Raw genomic sequence first — 15,969 nt, 5'->3', positions numbered from 1 at the left:
AGAGGCTAGAATCAGTCCTCCAGAACTAGCCGTGTGAATGATGCTTATCATTCTAGAGGGGTGTAGGTGGCACAGGATACACAAAATGCCCCAGATTAGAAAATCTAAAATCCTGAATGGGGATTGTATCTGCAGGGGCATAGGGATGCATCTAGGGTTTCTTGTTAGGAGAGCTGGCAGTGGTTTTCCAAAACCAGCAGAGTTTCAACTGAAACAGAGACCCTTAGGAGAGAGGTTCTGCTGGGGAGCTTGCTGTCTGAGCCTGAAGGGTGGTTTTCTGATCCTTTGTTCCAAGTTCACATTTCTCTCTCTCTCTTTTTTTTTAATCAGTGTTGTGCTGTGTAAATATTGTATGCAAGAGAGATCTCATGTGAAGCCTTAAGTAACTGGAGCATTTGAGGAAAGAGAGACACACAGAGACAGAAATAGAGAGAGACACACAGAGAGACAGAAGAGATGAAAGCAGAGATAGAGTTAAAGAGGAGAGTCACAGAGACAAAGAGAAGAGAGAAACAGAGTCAGAGACAGAGAAAGACAGTGACAAAGAGAGACAGGAGGAGAGACAGAGACAGAGACAGGCAGAGACAGTGAGAGAGAGAGAGAGAGAGAGAGAGAGAGAGAGAGAGAGAGAGAGATGGGGAGACAGAGACACAGAGAGACAGAGAGACAGAAGAGAAAAAGGCAGAGATAGAGTTAAAGAGTCATAGAGGCGAAGAGAAGAGAAAAACAGAGTCAGAGAAGACAATGACAAAGAGACAGGGGAGAGACAGAGACAGAGATAGACACAGACAATGAGAGACATTGAGAGAGAGAGAGAGAGAGAGATAATGCTGGGATTCTATTTCTCTGGGGTTCATGTGTTGAAAACTAAACTTCACCTACCCTGTATCATATCACAAACCCCACTTTTGACTCTCTCTTCTTACCTATGTTAAAAGACATGCTGACATTTAAAAGTGTTCTTCCTGCCTCTTCCCTAGCCCACGGCGGGTTCCCCGGGTGTTTAATCTATTGCCATATTAGCATCTCCCCACACAGGAAGTGCAAAGTTTAATAATAGTCTGGATGTCTCAGTTACCCACAGCTCACTCCCCTTGCATCCTGTGCTCCATTTGGAATTTAATTCACTTCCTTTCCCTTCCTTTTCTCTTATTTCCTCTCAGGACTGTAGTTAGCCTAGACTCTGTTAACTCAGACGAGTTACTTCCCTCTAGTTTAGAATGCAGAGGATTGCCAATGGAGGATAGAAATAGTTGGGTTCTGTGGTTCTGTGCATGTTTGAGGGGAATCTGAGATTAATTACAGTCATCTCTTAGGCCAATTGATAGAAAAGATGGGAACTTATACCTTAAGTTTTTCCCTAATCCCACTATATTTAGGCCAGTTAAATTTAGTTTGCAAGACCCATAGGAATAAAAGAAGAGGTGGCTTGGTTGGTTAAGCAAGAGTGAGGGATGGACAGAATGTTTGAGAATATACTATAAGACTCAGAGAAAGGCCTCGAGGTAGATCTGTCAATCAACCAACAAATATTGTGTCTATTATGTCCCAGGCACTATGCTAGGTGCTGAGGATACAATGACAAAAACGAAATAATCCTTGCCCTCAACGAGCTTACATTCTGTCAAGGGAGGTAATGCATACAGATGTTACTAAAAGATAAATCCTCTTATGATTTATGGGAGGATATAGGCAAAAATAGTATGGGAAATCAATTAATCAAGAAACATTTATGAAATGCCTACTATGTGCTCTATACTCTGCCAAGCATTCAGGATACAAAAGAGGCAAAAGACAGTCAATCCCTGCCCTCAAAGAACTTACAATCTAATGGGAGAGGGAACATGCAAACAAACATATACAAAGCAGGCGATATACAGGATAAATAGAAAATACTTAATAGAGGGAAGGCACTAGAATTAAGAGGGGGTGAGAGGCTTCCTGTAAAAGTTGGGAAAGTGTGAGCAGATTGAGGTCTGCAATCACTTAATATGAGCAGGCATGAATGAGTTGTGATCTTTGTGAGTAAAGGGAGCACCCATGCCAATGAGATTGTGGATTGGCTAATTGTCAAAATATAAAGCAGATTAAAATGAATGTTGTAATATGCTAGGTGCTATGTAGATCTTTTTTAAAAAATGGAAAGATGTCACTGATATGAAATAAGGAGGTATAGCTTCAAGGGCTGGCTTGTATGACTTATCTTGTGTTCCAAGATCTTAGAGAAGGAAAATATCACTGTACTTTGGAGTAGAAGGGGAAGGTTTTGTGGAGATGGGACTTTGATAGTTATGTAAGATTTAAGGTCTTAAAAGTCATATAAGATTTGAATGGACAAAGAGGCAAGGGAAAGGTGTCTATATGAAACAGAAGCATGAAGGCAGGAATGAGTTGGGGTTTGGGGGAGGGGATTAATAAATAGATCAATCTGGAAGAAATGGAAAACTCATGCTGAGGAGCCGTAGGATGTAAGAGGAAGATAGGGTCAGTGGATACAAAACTTCGAATGGCTGCTACCCAAATAGTTTGGGTTTGGTCTATAGGCAATGGGAAACCATTGAAGGATCCACAGCAAGGAAGGCGACATGAAGGATTCAGTGTTTTAGTAAAATGTGTCTGTTGGCAATTTGAGGGATAAAGTAGTGAGGAGGTCTGGGTGGTCAAGGACTGAGCCTGGTGGAAAGTAAGTGTAGCTGGATTTTTTTCCCCTCAAATGGAGATTCCAGCAGTGAACTCACCAGATGGAGGAGGAAGCCACAGGTATGGAGGCATTGTCAGCAGTGCCCCATTGGGGCCAAAGTGGAGGAGTCTGGAACAAGGAGCTGAACCAGGGGCGGGGGGTGGGAAGGTGGGAGTTTGGGGGGTGGGAAACGAACATGTCTGCTGGGTTGTGGAAAGACCCTTGGATTTCTTGGCCATTTGCCACAATTGTGGCCATGTGCAAATCACTTTACCTCTCTGGGACCCAGTCTCTTCATCTGCAAAATGAGGAGAGTCAGACTAAATGATTTCTAAATTCTCTTCCATCTCTGACATTCTGTGACTATAAAATTTAATTTCAGATACTCTGAGCTGATAGAGGGCAACTAAGTGGCAACTGGAATCAGTTCCCTCATTTTCTAGAGGCAAAACCAAAGGCTCAGGGCAGATCAGTGATTTGTCCAAGGTGACCTAGGTTTCAGTGGCAAAGGCAGAGCTGGAAGAAACCTTAGAATTCATGTTGTCCATCTTTCCAACTTATGCTGGAATTGCTGGTCTGGGCTCTACTTGGATATTTCTAGAGATGGGGAATTCACTACTTTACAGGATAGTCTGTTCCGTTGCTGGACGATTATAACATCAAACATTTTTTCTCAAATTTGTCTGCTCAGTTCTCTTATTTCTGTTCTTGGGGACCAAGTAGAACATATTTACTCCACCTTCAAACATGACAACCCTTTAGCTAAACAAAATGGCACACGTCACCCAGGCCTACAATTTCCACGTCATCCTCATTCTGCCACTCTCTTCACCCCACATATACAATCTGTTGTCCAATTTTGTCGTGTTTTTCTTTCATAACTTCTCTCTTCTCTCTGCTCACATGGCTGTCCTCACCAACTCTTTCTTAAACTATTGCAACAGCCCTGGAACTGGTCTCCTGAAATCTGTTTTCCAATTAGCTACCAAGGTGATTTTTCTAAAGCATAGGCTCAATTAACCCTGTCATCCCCACCCCAATCCATCCTCAATGAACTCCAGTGGCTCTCTATTACTTCCAGGATCCAATATAAAAATCTTCTTCTTGGCATTTAAAGCCCTTCATAACTTGGCCTCCTTGCACCTTCTCAGCCTTCTCATGCCTTATTCCCTCTCCACACATTCTACGATCTATGAAACTGGCCTTTGCTATCCCTCCCACATGATACTGTATCTCCTGACTCTGTACCTTTTCATTGGCCGCCCCCCATCTGGGAAAGGATCCTTCTCAATTTGGTGTCTTTGCCTCCCTGGCTTCCTTCAAGACTGAGCTCAAATTCCATCTGCTGCAGGAGGCCTGTCCCAGTCCCCCAGTTTCTTAGCGCCGTCCCCTCAGAGGGGAGGTAGAAATCACTGTATTGCTAAAAAAATAAAAAGCTTTGGTGTCTCCCTTTTGCCTCTTGGATAAACTTCTTTGCTTGGCATTTAAGGCCCTTTACTGTGTATTTCCAATATACTATGATTTAGTAGAAAGGGGACTTAGTTTCAAATCCTACCTTTTAGTCTGAATATATCTTATTTGTACCTAGTTATTTACATGTATTCGCACTCATTAGAACATAAGCTCCTTAAGAGTAGGGACTCTTTTTTTCCCTTCCTTGCAGCCCCAGCACTGAATGCCTGGGATGATAAAGGCCAAATAAGTGTTTGTTGGCTGAAAGACAAATTGTCTAAACGAGGAAGAAATGATGGGAAAGAAACATAGGATGGCCAGGAGGAAGAAAGAAGTTGCTAGATTCTGATACTTTGAAAGAATGTGGTAAAAAAAAAAAGTAGTCACATATGGCTTACCACCTGATTTACTGCCCTTGCTTAACGTGAGGAAAAGAAACCACAAAACCTGGGGGTGTTCATTTATTTTTTTGGTTCATGCTGCCTCCAGTTGGTCCTTTTTTATCTGAGATAAATAAGTGTTCTCTGTGGTAAGTGGTCTATATGGACAAAGAGGAATTAGGGAGATGAACCACAGCCTGGAAATGGAACTCTTTCACTTTGATGAGAGGAGCAGAGCTGAGATTCAGATCAGTTTCTCTGACCTCATCTCTCTTTCCTCTTTTTCATGCTACCTCTGAAGACAACAGTAGCGTTCCATGCTCCTACCCTCACCCCCATCCCCTACGTCATCTCTTCTTCATATTAAACATCCCCAGCCTCTTCCAATGTTGCCCCCTTAATGGTATCCAATCCCCTCATCCACCTGGTTGACCTCTAGATTTGCTCCAGGTTATTAATGCCCTTTTAATGCTAATCTCATTTTCCTCCCAAGCCAATGGTCTATTTGCCCATAGAATTTCTTTTAAGTTAAAAGGAATGAATAAGGGCAGAGCAAACGTAACCCTCTTCCAAATTTTACTGTTATTATCATGGGCATCATCATCCTTCCACATAGTTAAGTTTACAGTCTCAATGTTGGCCTTACCTCCTCACCCTCACTCACCCTCACTCACCCCATATATGTAATCAGTTGCTGGTTCTTCTCGTTTCTACCTCCACAATATTTCTCACAGATGCCCCTTGCTTGCTATTCTCTTGGCCACTACCCTATTTCAAGACTTCATCACTTCTGGCCTGGTCTGTTACGATAGGCACCTATTTGGTCTCCCTGTCTCCAGCCTCCCCAAGTTCCAATACATTTTCCTCACAGCCTCCAAAGGGTCTGAACACGGTCACCCCCCTTCCCTCACTCAATAAGGTTTTGTATCCCCAGCACTTAACACAGTTGCAGTAGGCCCTTGATGAATGTTTACTGACTGACTGATTGTCTGTAATACAATGTAGGGACTTTTTTCACTTTTGTTTTTGTATTTTCAGCACCTGCCATAGAAACACTGGCTTGCTTACTGATCGATTCATTGTCATGTACTTGAAGGGCTAGTAAAAGTTTAGATCTGATCTGTTCTGCTTGGCCCCAGAAGGCAGAGCTAAGACCACAGGTAGACGTTGTAAAGAAGTGAGTTTAGGCTTGATATAAATAAAAATTTCTTAAAATTGGAGTTATCCAAGAGTGAAATGGGCTGCCTTGGGGGAAGTGAGTTCTCTCTCATTGGAGATCATCATGCAGAGGGTGGATAACTACTTTCTGCGTGTGTTGCAGAAGGACTTGTTGCTCAGTTATGGATTGGACCAAATGGCCATTAAGGTCTGTTCCAACTATGAAATTCTGTGAAGGATGGGAATCTTGAAACATAAGGTCTAAAAATCAAATGAAGGGCTGTCAGGAGACTTGGTTTCACCCCAACAGTGATTGGATCCACCATCTCCCACAAATTTGCCCTTAGAGACCTTTCAGTCCCCTATGTGAACATTGTGAACATTGAATTTCTGAGTTGGAAGGCACCTCACTGTTCATCAGATCCAACACGTACCTGACCTAGAATCACTACTACAATATCTCCAACAAATATCCTTCTAATCTTCACTGGATGGGGCAACTGAGCTAAAATTCTGAAGAAAGAGAAGGATGTTAGCAAAGATAAGTAGGGAGTGTGTGCCAGGAATGGGGATGGCCTGTGTGAACACATGGTGGTAAGAGTTGGCATTAAGTTCAAAGAATAGCTTAGTAGGCCATATTTGACTGGAATAGTGAGTGTGTAAACAAGAATAAAATTAAATAAGACTAAAAAGGTATAGGATCATAGGATTATAGATCTCTAGAGTTAGAAGGAATCCTAGAGTCCATCTACCCCCAATGCCCTTATTTTACAGATGAGGCAATTGAGGCTTGGGTAAGCAGGATTTGACACTAAGTCCCCTTTCTACTATATCATAGTATATTGGAAATACACAGTAAAGGGCCTTAAATGCCAGGCAAAGAATTTTATCCAAGAGGCAAAAGGGAGACACACCAAAGCTTTTTATTTTTATTTTTTAGCAACCAAGTGATGAATCTAGTGTTTTGGTGGCTCTGTGGAAAACAGTTTAGAAAGGAGAAAGAATGAAAAAAGGGAAACCAGTTAAAAAGTTATTACAACAGTCTTAATCATAGTAGGTGTTCAATAACTATAGCTTGACTTGAGTTGAAAAGTTCAGAAAAGAGATAAAATTCATCCCCTCCTTCGGTGCAGTAATGGAGGGAAAGATTTGATCTCCTTTGAGAAGCTAGTGGGCATATATCATAACAACTTAGAGATTCAAAAAGGAAAAATCAAGCTTAATGGTTTGTTTTAGAGCCAGCCTATTATACCTTTGGTGTATGGTTACATACACAAACATTCCCACATATGAGTTATAATATTATTATGGGAATCTCTACTATCATTTGCTTTTTAAAATTATGATGATACTTTGAACAGGATGGTAACATAAACTTCATTAAAAATAAACATTGGCAGCCAAAGGAATTTGAAAGACCTTTTAAGTAGTTGGAGTAATATTAAATTGTGACCATCCCAAGAGTTGAAAACAATGAATTCGTACTAAGAGGAGTACTTTCAAGATGAGCTGGTCACATCATATGCATAGTTAAGTAACTTGCTTTGTTCCGCTTTGTTTCATTTTTAATAAAGTTTCTTTTGCAAACAAGAATAACATTTACTAAACTTATACTTAATGATTTTTGTTGTTCGGTCATTTTTCAGTTGTGTCTAGCTCTTCATGACCACTTTTGGGGTTTTCTTGGCAAAGATACTAGATTTGAATTCAAATCTACCTTCAGTCACTGTATTACCCTGGGCAAGTCACTTAACCCTATTTGCCTCAGTTTCCTCATCTGTAAAATGAGCTGGAGAAGGAAATGGCAAACTACTCCAGCATCTTTGCCAAGAAAACTCCAAAAGGGATGATGAAGAGTCAGACATGACTGAAACAACTGAACAACAAATTTTAGGGTTTACATGACACCTTTCTTACAAAGGAAGAGTGGTTTGCCATTTCTTTCTCCAACTCATTTTACAGATGAAGAACTGAGGCAAACAGGGTTCATTGATTTGCCTGAGGTCACACAACTAGTAAGTGTCTGAGGCTGGAGTTGAACTCACAAATACGAGTTTTCCTGACCCCAGGCCCAGCACTCTATCCACTGAGCCACCTAACTTCCCCATATTTTATGACGGAGATAGATAGAGAGATAGATAGATATACAGACATAAATACATTTGTACATATATATTATATAATACCTTAAGAATGTGATTTCATCAGTGTGGGTGCTGTCTCCAATGATGCCGATCATGACCCCTCTACAAACTTAGTAGATGGCCTTAAGAGTTACACTGGACAAAATATTCATCTATCAGCTGCTAAGCTAATGGTGAGCCTCTCTAAACTCCACCAGGCTAGTCCTATATCCAAAGAAACAGTGTGTCCCTGTGCTTCTACTTCAAATTTTTCCAGCAGGGGATAGGAACTTCCAGGACTGGGTGTCATTGACTCAGCCTTTGAGAACTCAAAGCCACCCCCAAGTCATGATTCAGCATTGGAGGAGGACTTTAGTGAAATCCATTCAGAGGGCACTGTGGGTGAAAGCCACTCCTGGCTGAGTGATGACTCCTATAGAATCTCTTAAGAGCATGAATTGCTCCTCAGCCACAAGGAAGACTCCAGTGGCTAGTCTTGACTTGTCAGTTTTTGTTCAGTCCCCTCGCTCTGACATTTAATGTCATCTGTCTCTCTGTCTGTCAGAGGCACACAACAGTGCTCTTTTATTTGGTTTTCAAACAGACATGGAGTGTCATTATTTGACCTTCTTGCTTTTCTACTACTGGCCTCGAGGTTTATCTTGCTTCCCATTACTTTTGCTGGGTCTGTAGGCTGTAATCTGATGGTGTCAGCAGTGAGATGGATGAGTGACTCATGATAGGTCATTTTTTCTCTCCATAGGCCGATGCTGCTACCAGTTTTCTGAGGGCAGCAAGATCAGGGAACTTGGACAAAGCTTTGGATCATCTGCGGAATGGGGTAGATATTAACACCTGTAACCAGGTAGGTGGCATCTCCTTGGACTGCTTCTTTCTGAAGAATAGTTTTTGCCTTGTCTAATTTAGGGAATGTTGGGAAAATGCTTTCATTAACTTAGCAATGGGCCAAGGGTACAAAGCCAGAGAGGCGTCCTTCTCATCAGTGTTCACAAACTCCTCTACAAATGATTTCCTCAGTAGTAGAGGCTGCAGCTAAAACCAAGGGAACGTTTAGGCTCATGTCTCCTGCTGAGGCTCCTTTGAGAAGTTCCATTTGGTCCCTGCTGGTGTGTTTAGAAAATGATCTTTGAAAGTTAGGAGGAAGAGGAGTCTTTGGCAGAAGATTAGATAATCTACTGTCCTGCCCAGCAACCTATCTAGGAACTCTGTTGGGGTTGAGGAGAAAAGAAGTGAATGAGTGTTTGATTTATCAGATATTGGTAAAATTGGATTCTCCTTCAGATTGAGCATGGAGGAATGAGGGTGGCAAAGACCAGCCTTGTGGGAGCCAGGAATGAATTGCAGGTGATTATTTCTTTGGGAGAGAAGGAGTTAGCTGACACCATTGGGTTCAAATGGGTGGTAGAGGGTGAAGGATCACCTCCCTGGCCACAAGGATCTGGACTTTAGCAGGAGCAGAGAGATGACTACTCTCAGAAAGAGGAAACAAAAGACAAGAGGCTCAGTTGAGCACGTGGACTGGATGACCTCTATGAAACCAGCTGGGCAGATTCCCAGAGTGCCAGACAAAGTTTCCAAAGGCAGCGGGCCACCACTTCTCCAGCTCTGTCTACCTCTTGCCTCCTCACTCCCTCTCTCTTCCCTCCTCCCCACAGATACAGAGAATACAAAGCCTAATATAGACCATTGAACCGATGGCTAATTGGGCTCTTGGTATGTTAAGTCTTCCACAAGATCGCAATCAGAGACATTTGGGAGTGAAAAAGCTGTATAATTTGGAGCTGCAGGAGGGAAGCTCCAGTTGGGGTTTCACTGGTTCATAGAACCTACAACAGGAAGGGATCTTACAGACCATTTAGCCCAGCATCCTCATTTTGCAGAAGAGGAAACTGAGGCCCAGAAGTGACTTGCCTAAGGTCATACAGCCAGACTTTGAACCCAGATCCTCAGAATCCAAATTCAGTGAGTCTTCTTTCTATCTTGCTGCCTGGGTAGAAAAAAAAAAGAGTCTCCTGGTTTCCTAAACTCAGCTTGCTCTCTGTGCCAGGCTCACTGATTCTCTTCCTTTGTAAGAAAGGTGTCACGTAAACCCTAAAATTTGTTGTTCAGTTGTTTCAGTCATGTCTGACTCTTCATCATCCCTTTTGGAGTTTTCTTGGCAAAGATGCTGGAGTAGTTTGCCATTTCCTTCTCCAGCTCATTTTACAGATGAGGAAACTGAGGCAAACAGGGTTAAGTGACTTGCCCAGGATAACACAGCGACTGAGGGTAGATTTGAACTCAAATCTTACTGACTCCAGGACCAGCACTCTATCCACCATGCCACCTAGCTGCCCCTAAACCCTAAAATACAATAAGAATTTTATTATTATAACATGACTACCTGCAGCATGAGAGGCAGTATGGTGCAGTGTTAGTAGTGGATAGAGTGCTGGACTCAAAATCAAGAAGACTTGGGTTCAAATTCTGCCTCAGACATTTATTAGCTGTGTGACCCTGGGCAAGTCACTTCACCCCTACAGACCTCAGTTTCCTCATTTGTAAAATGAGGCTGATTTATTTGATGGACTAATATATCCCCTCTAACTCTAAATGTGTGGTCTGTGATAGAATTACGCACATGATCTCACTGAAACCATCAAAGTCATAGAGTGCAATGTGCTGTTTTTATTCAGTTCAAGAAATGTTATTATGACAAGGATACTTATCTCCTTGAGTCCTCATGATAACCCTGTAAGGTAATAAAATGAGATATTTGTAATTCTCTCAGCATGGTGTCTGGCATACGGCAGGTGTTTAGTAAATGCTTGTTTCTCCCAGGTAGATAATGTAACTATAGCGACAATTTGCAATTTTAAAGTGCTTTGGTAGAGTGGGGAATTGGACCTAGGCAGGGGTATGCTGGCAAATGTTTAACAATTGGCTCTCTGAAGAAAAAATAATGCATGGGCCACACATTTTTCGTCCTAATCTGTATTATTAGCATTTCCCCCAACACTTTTAAAATTCTAGACAATCAACAAAATCATAAATCAAGCTCTGATTTGTAGCATCTGCTGCTTTACGAGGTGTAAATGTTCACTTTAAAAACTTAACAATTGATTCTTGAAAGCTATGAGTTGGCTCGAGCACAACCTTGGACCTAGGTCTCCTGACTGCTCCTAACCCAGTGCCTTTATCACACCCCTCTCTGCCTACCCCTCAATTAAGAATGGAAGAAAGGTCAAAGTGATTTGCCCAGGCCTATCCAGCTTTTAGGGGCAGCTGGGTAGTACAGTGGATAGAGTGCAGGGCCTGGAGTCAGAAAGACTCCTCTTCCTGAGTTCAAATTTGGCTTCAGACACTTACTGGCTCTGTGACCCATGGCAAGTCACTTAACCCTGTTTACCTCAGTTTCCTCATCTGTAAAAATGACCTGGAGAAGAAGGAAATGGTAAACCACTCCAGTATCTTTGCCAAGAAAACCTCAAATGGGGCCATGAAGAGTTGGACACACCTGAAAATGACCCAACAACAATAATAAAAACCCAGCCTTTAAATGACAGAGGCAGAGCTTGAACCCAAGACTTCTGCATCCAAGCCTAGTATTCTTTCCATGACCCTATAGACACCCTACTCGCCTCCATGGGATGTGAGTGCCACGGTGTCAGGTCCCTGAGTTGGTAAAGGTGAAACTGTTTCCCAGGCCTGCTGCTCTCCCAGGAAGACTGTAGGGATGTATCCAAGGGGATGATGTGGAAGTACCATTAGGAAAATGGTGGAGTGGCCATGGAAGGAGCAGGGTACTGGGTTTCACTGCAGTGCAGTTCTTCTTCTGGGGTGCCAGGCCTGGAGAGCTCCTCTGCTCAGAAGTCATATTTTGGTCCTCTCCAGAATTCCATGGACAGTGGCAGAAATGGGGACGAGAGAGTGCTCGCCAACCTCTAGCCAGTGCCAAGGCCACGTATTGGATTGGGGAATTCTAAGGACACCCTAGGAACATGACTCTGGAATTTGATTCTGATGAATGTGCCCGGTGGGTGTGGTTAGCGTCCTGTGCTGTATCTGGCCTGTCTTCACCCCTAACTCAATAAGCGAGTATCAGGTCACCTCACTGGCTCTTTGCATGCTGAGAGCTGAAGCCACCAAGGAATTATTTACACTCTATCGACAGAACATCTCAGACCTGGATTTGGGCCAAAAGGAGCAGGGCTTTGTGAGAGCCCCAGAGGGGCTCAGTTGGTTCGATTTTGAGGTTCCGGGTCCTTGCCCAATTCTTTTCAGACCCATTTTATCTCCAGGGGAATGAGGAAAGGAGAGCTTTAGAATCAGGGCCCTGGATTTCTGCTGGGGAAGAGGAAGACTTTGCAAACTCCCAGCTGGGGAATCTACTGCCCAAGAAACCCTCCCAATATGGTGCTCTATTTGCCCGCATCTTTCTTATTGATCCAAGCGTTGCAGTGATGGCGAGCTGCAGACAGGTTACACCTCGAAGAGAGATTTTCTATTTTGCTGGAGTTTAATTGCTGGGTCTGTAGGCTTAATTTGGGGAAGGAGGACAGGGAAGAGGAGAGGAGGTGAGCTTTTAGCTTCATTAAATCTATTAGAATGTTTCATGGGATAGTGATTCATTTCATAAAACCACATGAAGATTTATTTCTGTATTGATTTATACTTATTAGCTATCCTGGAAAGGCAGAGAATGATTTGCCTCTCAATATAGACTATGAATGGGCTGTTTTCATTATTCTCTAAGGAGCTTCTCATCTCTGGTAATACTGAAGGGCCTTAACATAATGCCATATAAGAATTGGTTGAAGGAAATGGGGGTATTTAGCCTGGGGAAAGGCGGAGCCTGAGTAGAGGGGAGAGGGGAATGAGAGAGGGCAGTCACAAAGAGAAGACTTTAGGCTTGATGTAAGGAGAAGCTTCCAAACAATTAGAACAGTTGTTGTTCATCCTTTGCTATCAAAGAGGACCATGACATCAGGGAGGTGATGCCATGATGTGCAAGTGAATTAGGTTTAAGTACAATTAGAACTATTCAAGAGTGGAATAGATTTCCAGGACGGTCATAGATTCAGAGTTGGGAGGACCCTTAGGGGTCATTTGACAGAGAGAAGACTGAGGCCCAAGGGCATTCAGTTATTTTCTTAACATCACCCAGGTCAAGGCTGGAATTTGAACCAGAGACCTTTGACTCCAAATCCAGCACCTTGTTAGAGCGGGGTAGGGGGATCTTAAATTTATGCTCTAGGAGGATTAGTTGAGGGAGTGTAGGGATGTGTAATCTGCAGAAGGCCAGGCTTGGCAAGGGATTAGGAGTCATGATATCTACCTTTAAACATCAGAAGGCTTGTCACATGAGAGAGAGATTAGACTTTTTCTTCTTGCCCCCAGAAGGCAGAGCTAGAAACAAGGTATACAAAGGCATATTTAGGCTTGAGGTCAAAGAAGAATTTCCTAATGATCAGGGTTGTCCAAAAGTGGAATGAACTGCTTTGGGAGCACATAGGTTTCCACTCACAGGAGGTCTTCAAGAAGAGTTGGAAGACCGCTTCTCAGATGTGTAGAAGGGAGCCTTGTTCAAATGAAGTAGCTGACCCTTTGGTGATTGCATAGTACAATTATCATCACCATCACCACTGTGGCTCAAAGACAGATACATAAAACACCACTTGATTTGTGTATAGTCTTATCCCAACATGTATGGGTTGAAATAGCCCCACTGACCTATATTCACATGTATAACCTTAGCTTGGTGTGGATAGTTTCCAGAATCATGGAATATTCTAGAATGAGAAGGGATCTTCGAACTCATCTAGTTTCCCCTCCTCGTTTTATAGAGGAGGTAACTGAAGACCAGAAAAGGGAAGTCATTCAACTGAGGTCATGTAGTTAGTTCATAGTTTCCATTGCTGGCTAGATTGGCACAGTGAATAGAGCGCTGGGCCTGGAGTCAGGAAGACCTGAGTTCATATTCAACCGCAGACATTTATTAGCTCTGTGACTTGAGAACGTTACTTAACTTCGTCTGTCTCAGTTTCCTCATCTGTAAAATGAGGATAATACTGGCACCTACCTCCCAGGGGTTGTTGTAGGGATAAAATGAGATTATATCTGTAAAGTGCTTTGCAAACCTTAGAGTGCCGTATAAATGTTAGTTATCATTATTATTAACAACATTTATTAAGTGCCTACTGTATAGAAGGCATTGTGTTAGAGTCCAGGTTTTCAAGCAGAAGAGATGACACAGTCCCTGACCTCACAGAGTTTATATTCTAGTAAGGTAGAAGGAGGGGATATGACATATTCATGAATAAATACAATACAAATGGTGGGAATGGTGGAGAGATCCCTCCCAGCATGGGAATGACTTATGGGAATGTAATAATTGTAATGATCACAATCATATGTTGTCCTTTAGTCATTCAGTCATATCTGATTCTTTGTGACCCTGTGGATCATAGCACGCCAATCCCAGTTGTCTATGATTTTTTTTTTTTGGCAAAGATGCTGGAGTGGTTTGCTATTTCCTTCTCCAGTGGCCTAAGGCAAACAGAGGTTAAGTGGCTTGCCCAGCTGCTAGGAGGCAGCTAGGTGACACAGTAGATATAGCTCTGGGCTTGGAGTCAGGAAGACGTAAGTTCAAATCTGGCTTCAGACACTTAGTATCATCATCATAAGTAGCACTTATATAATGTTTTGTTATGTGTCATACACTGTGCTAAGCACTTTAAAAATAATATCTCATTTGATTCTCACAACAACCCTGGGAGGTGGGTGCTGTTATTATTCCCATTTTACAGTTGAGGAAACTGAGGCAGACAGAGGTAAGAGATGGAATGCTGAGTTCAAGGAATAGCATTGGACCAGCTTGGCTGGGGCATAGGATGCGTGAAAAGGAGTAATACGAAATGAGCCTGGAAAGGTAGGTTGGATCCAGATTGTGGAGGGCACTGGGATCATCATTAAAAGTTTTAAAGCATACTTCTTCTACTCCAGTGTCAGCTTAATAGACATTTTTTCAAAGCAGAATCTCTCAAACTTCAGTAGCTGGGCCCCGCCCATCAAAGACACTTCCTTGAGTGGCTAATTGGATTCGCACACAGCCTTTCAACCCATTTGGCTCAATAAGAGGGAAATGAGACAAGAACAGTAGGAACCTTTGCTCCTCTGGAGTTCCTGGAATTATTAATCCATCACTGACCCTGCATCAGGAGACACGGATTGTAATCCCAGGAGTGAAAAGCCCTATTATCTTAGTTTTCTGTTCTATTCTTGTAACTCTAACAAGGTTGGCTTCCTTGCCCTCTCCAGTGGAGAGGAGACCATTGTAGGCTGGGACCCTGGGCAGAGTCTTTCATGCTGAAGAAGAAACATTTCCTGCCTGAAGACCAAGCATTGGAAATAGTGAGACTGCCTTACCACAGATTAAAAAAAAAAAAGATAGCCTGAGGGAGGAGAGAGAGACAGAGACAGAGATCAGACATAAATGGATGGGTAGTGATAGAGCAATAGATAATAGATCAGACAGATAATCAGATATAGATAGATGGAAATAGATAGATATACAGATAGATAAATGAACAAAAGAGAGAGCAGCTATTTTCCTAAATGAAGATAGTGATGGTGATGATAATAGCTAACACTTTTATGGGAGCAGTGGCGCCATAGTGCACAGACCGCTGGGCTTGGAGTCAGGCTCCTGAGTTCAAATGTGACCTCAGACACTACGCTTCAAGCAATTCACTTAACCCTGTTTGCCTCAGTTTCCTCATCTATAAAATGAGCTGGAGAAGGAAAAGGCAACCCTCTCCAGTATCAGACATGACTGAAACGACTGCACAACGACAAGCATTTATATAGCGCCTACTATGCGTCAGATACTGTGCTAAAAACTGTACGTATTGTCTCAACGACTGATAGAGACGATCGATGATCATGATTTCTTCATAAAGAAATGCTAACAAAGTGCCTCCCTGTACGTTGCTTTCCATCTCTTCTTCTTCTTCTTCTTCTTCTTCTTCTTCTTCTTCTTCTTCTTCTTCTTCTTCTTCTTCTTCTTCTTCTTCTTCTTCTTCTTCTTCTTCTTCTTCTTCTTCTTCTTCTTCTTCTTCTTCTTCTTCTTCGCTAGGCAATGGGGTTAAGTGACTTGCCCAGGGTCAGATAGCTA

At 42.5% G+C, this 15,969-nt stretch overlaps 1 protein-coding gene across 1 annotated transcript in view; it reads left to right on the top strand.

The window, feature by feature from the left end:
• Nucleotides 1–15,969, top strand: part of ANK1 (ankyrin 1) — a 187,219-nt gene that overhangs the window by 45,856 nt on the left and 125,394 nt on the right. Inside the window, 1 exon segment of the mRNA XM_078149600.1 lies at nt 8,557–8,658. Coding sequence (XP_078005726.1) covers nt 8,557–8,658 — 102 coding nt within the window.

Source organism: Phascolarctos cinereus, unplaced genomic scaffold (assembly GCF_003287225.1).
Source record: "Phascolarctos cinereus isolate Bilbo 61053 unplaced genomic scaffold, phaCin_HiC Scaffold_2;HRSCAF=192, whole genome shotgun sequence".
Classification (NCBI taxonomy): domain Eukaryota; kingdom Metazoa; phylum Chordata; class Mammalia; order Diprotodontia; family Phascolarctidae; genus Phascolarctos; species Phascolarctos cinereus.
The sequence above is the reverse complement of the archived record's forward strand: the minus strand, read 5'-3'. Positions and strand labels throughout refer to the sequence as shown.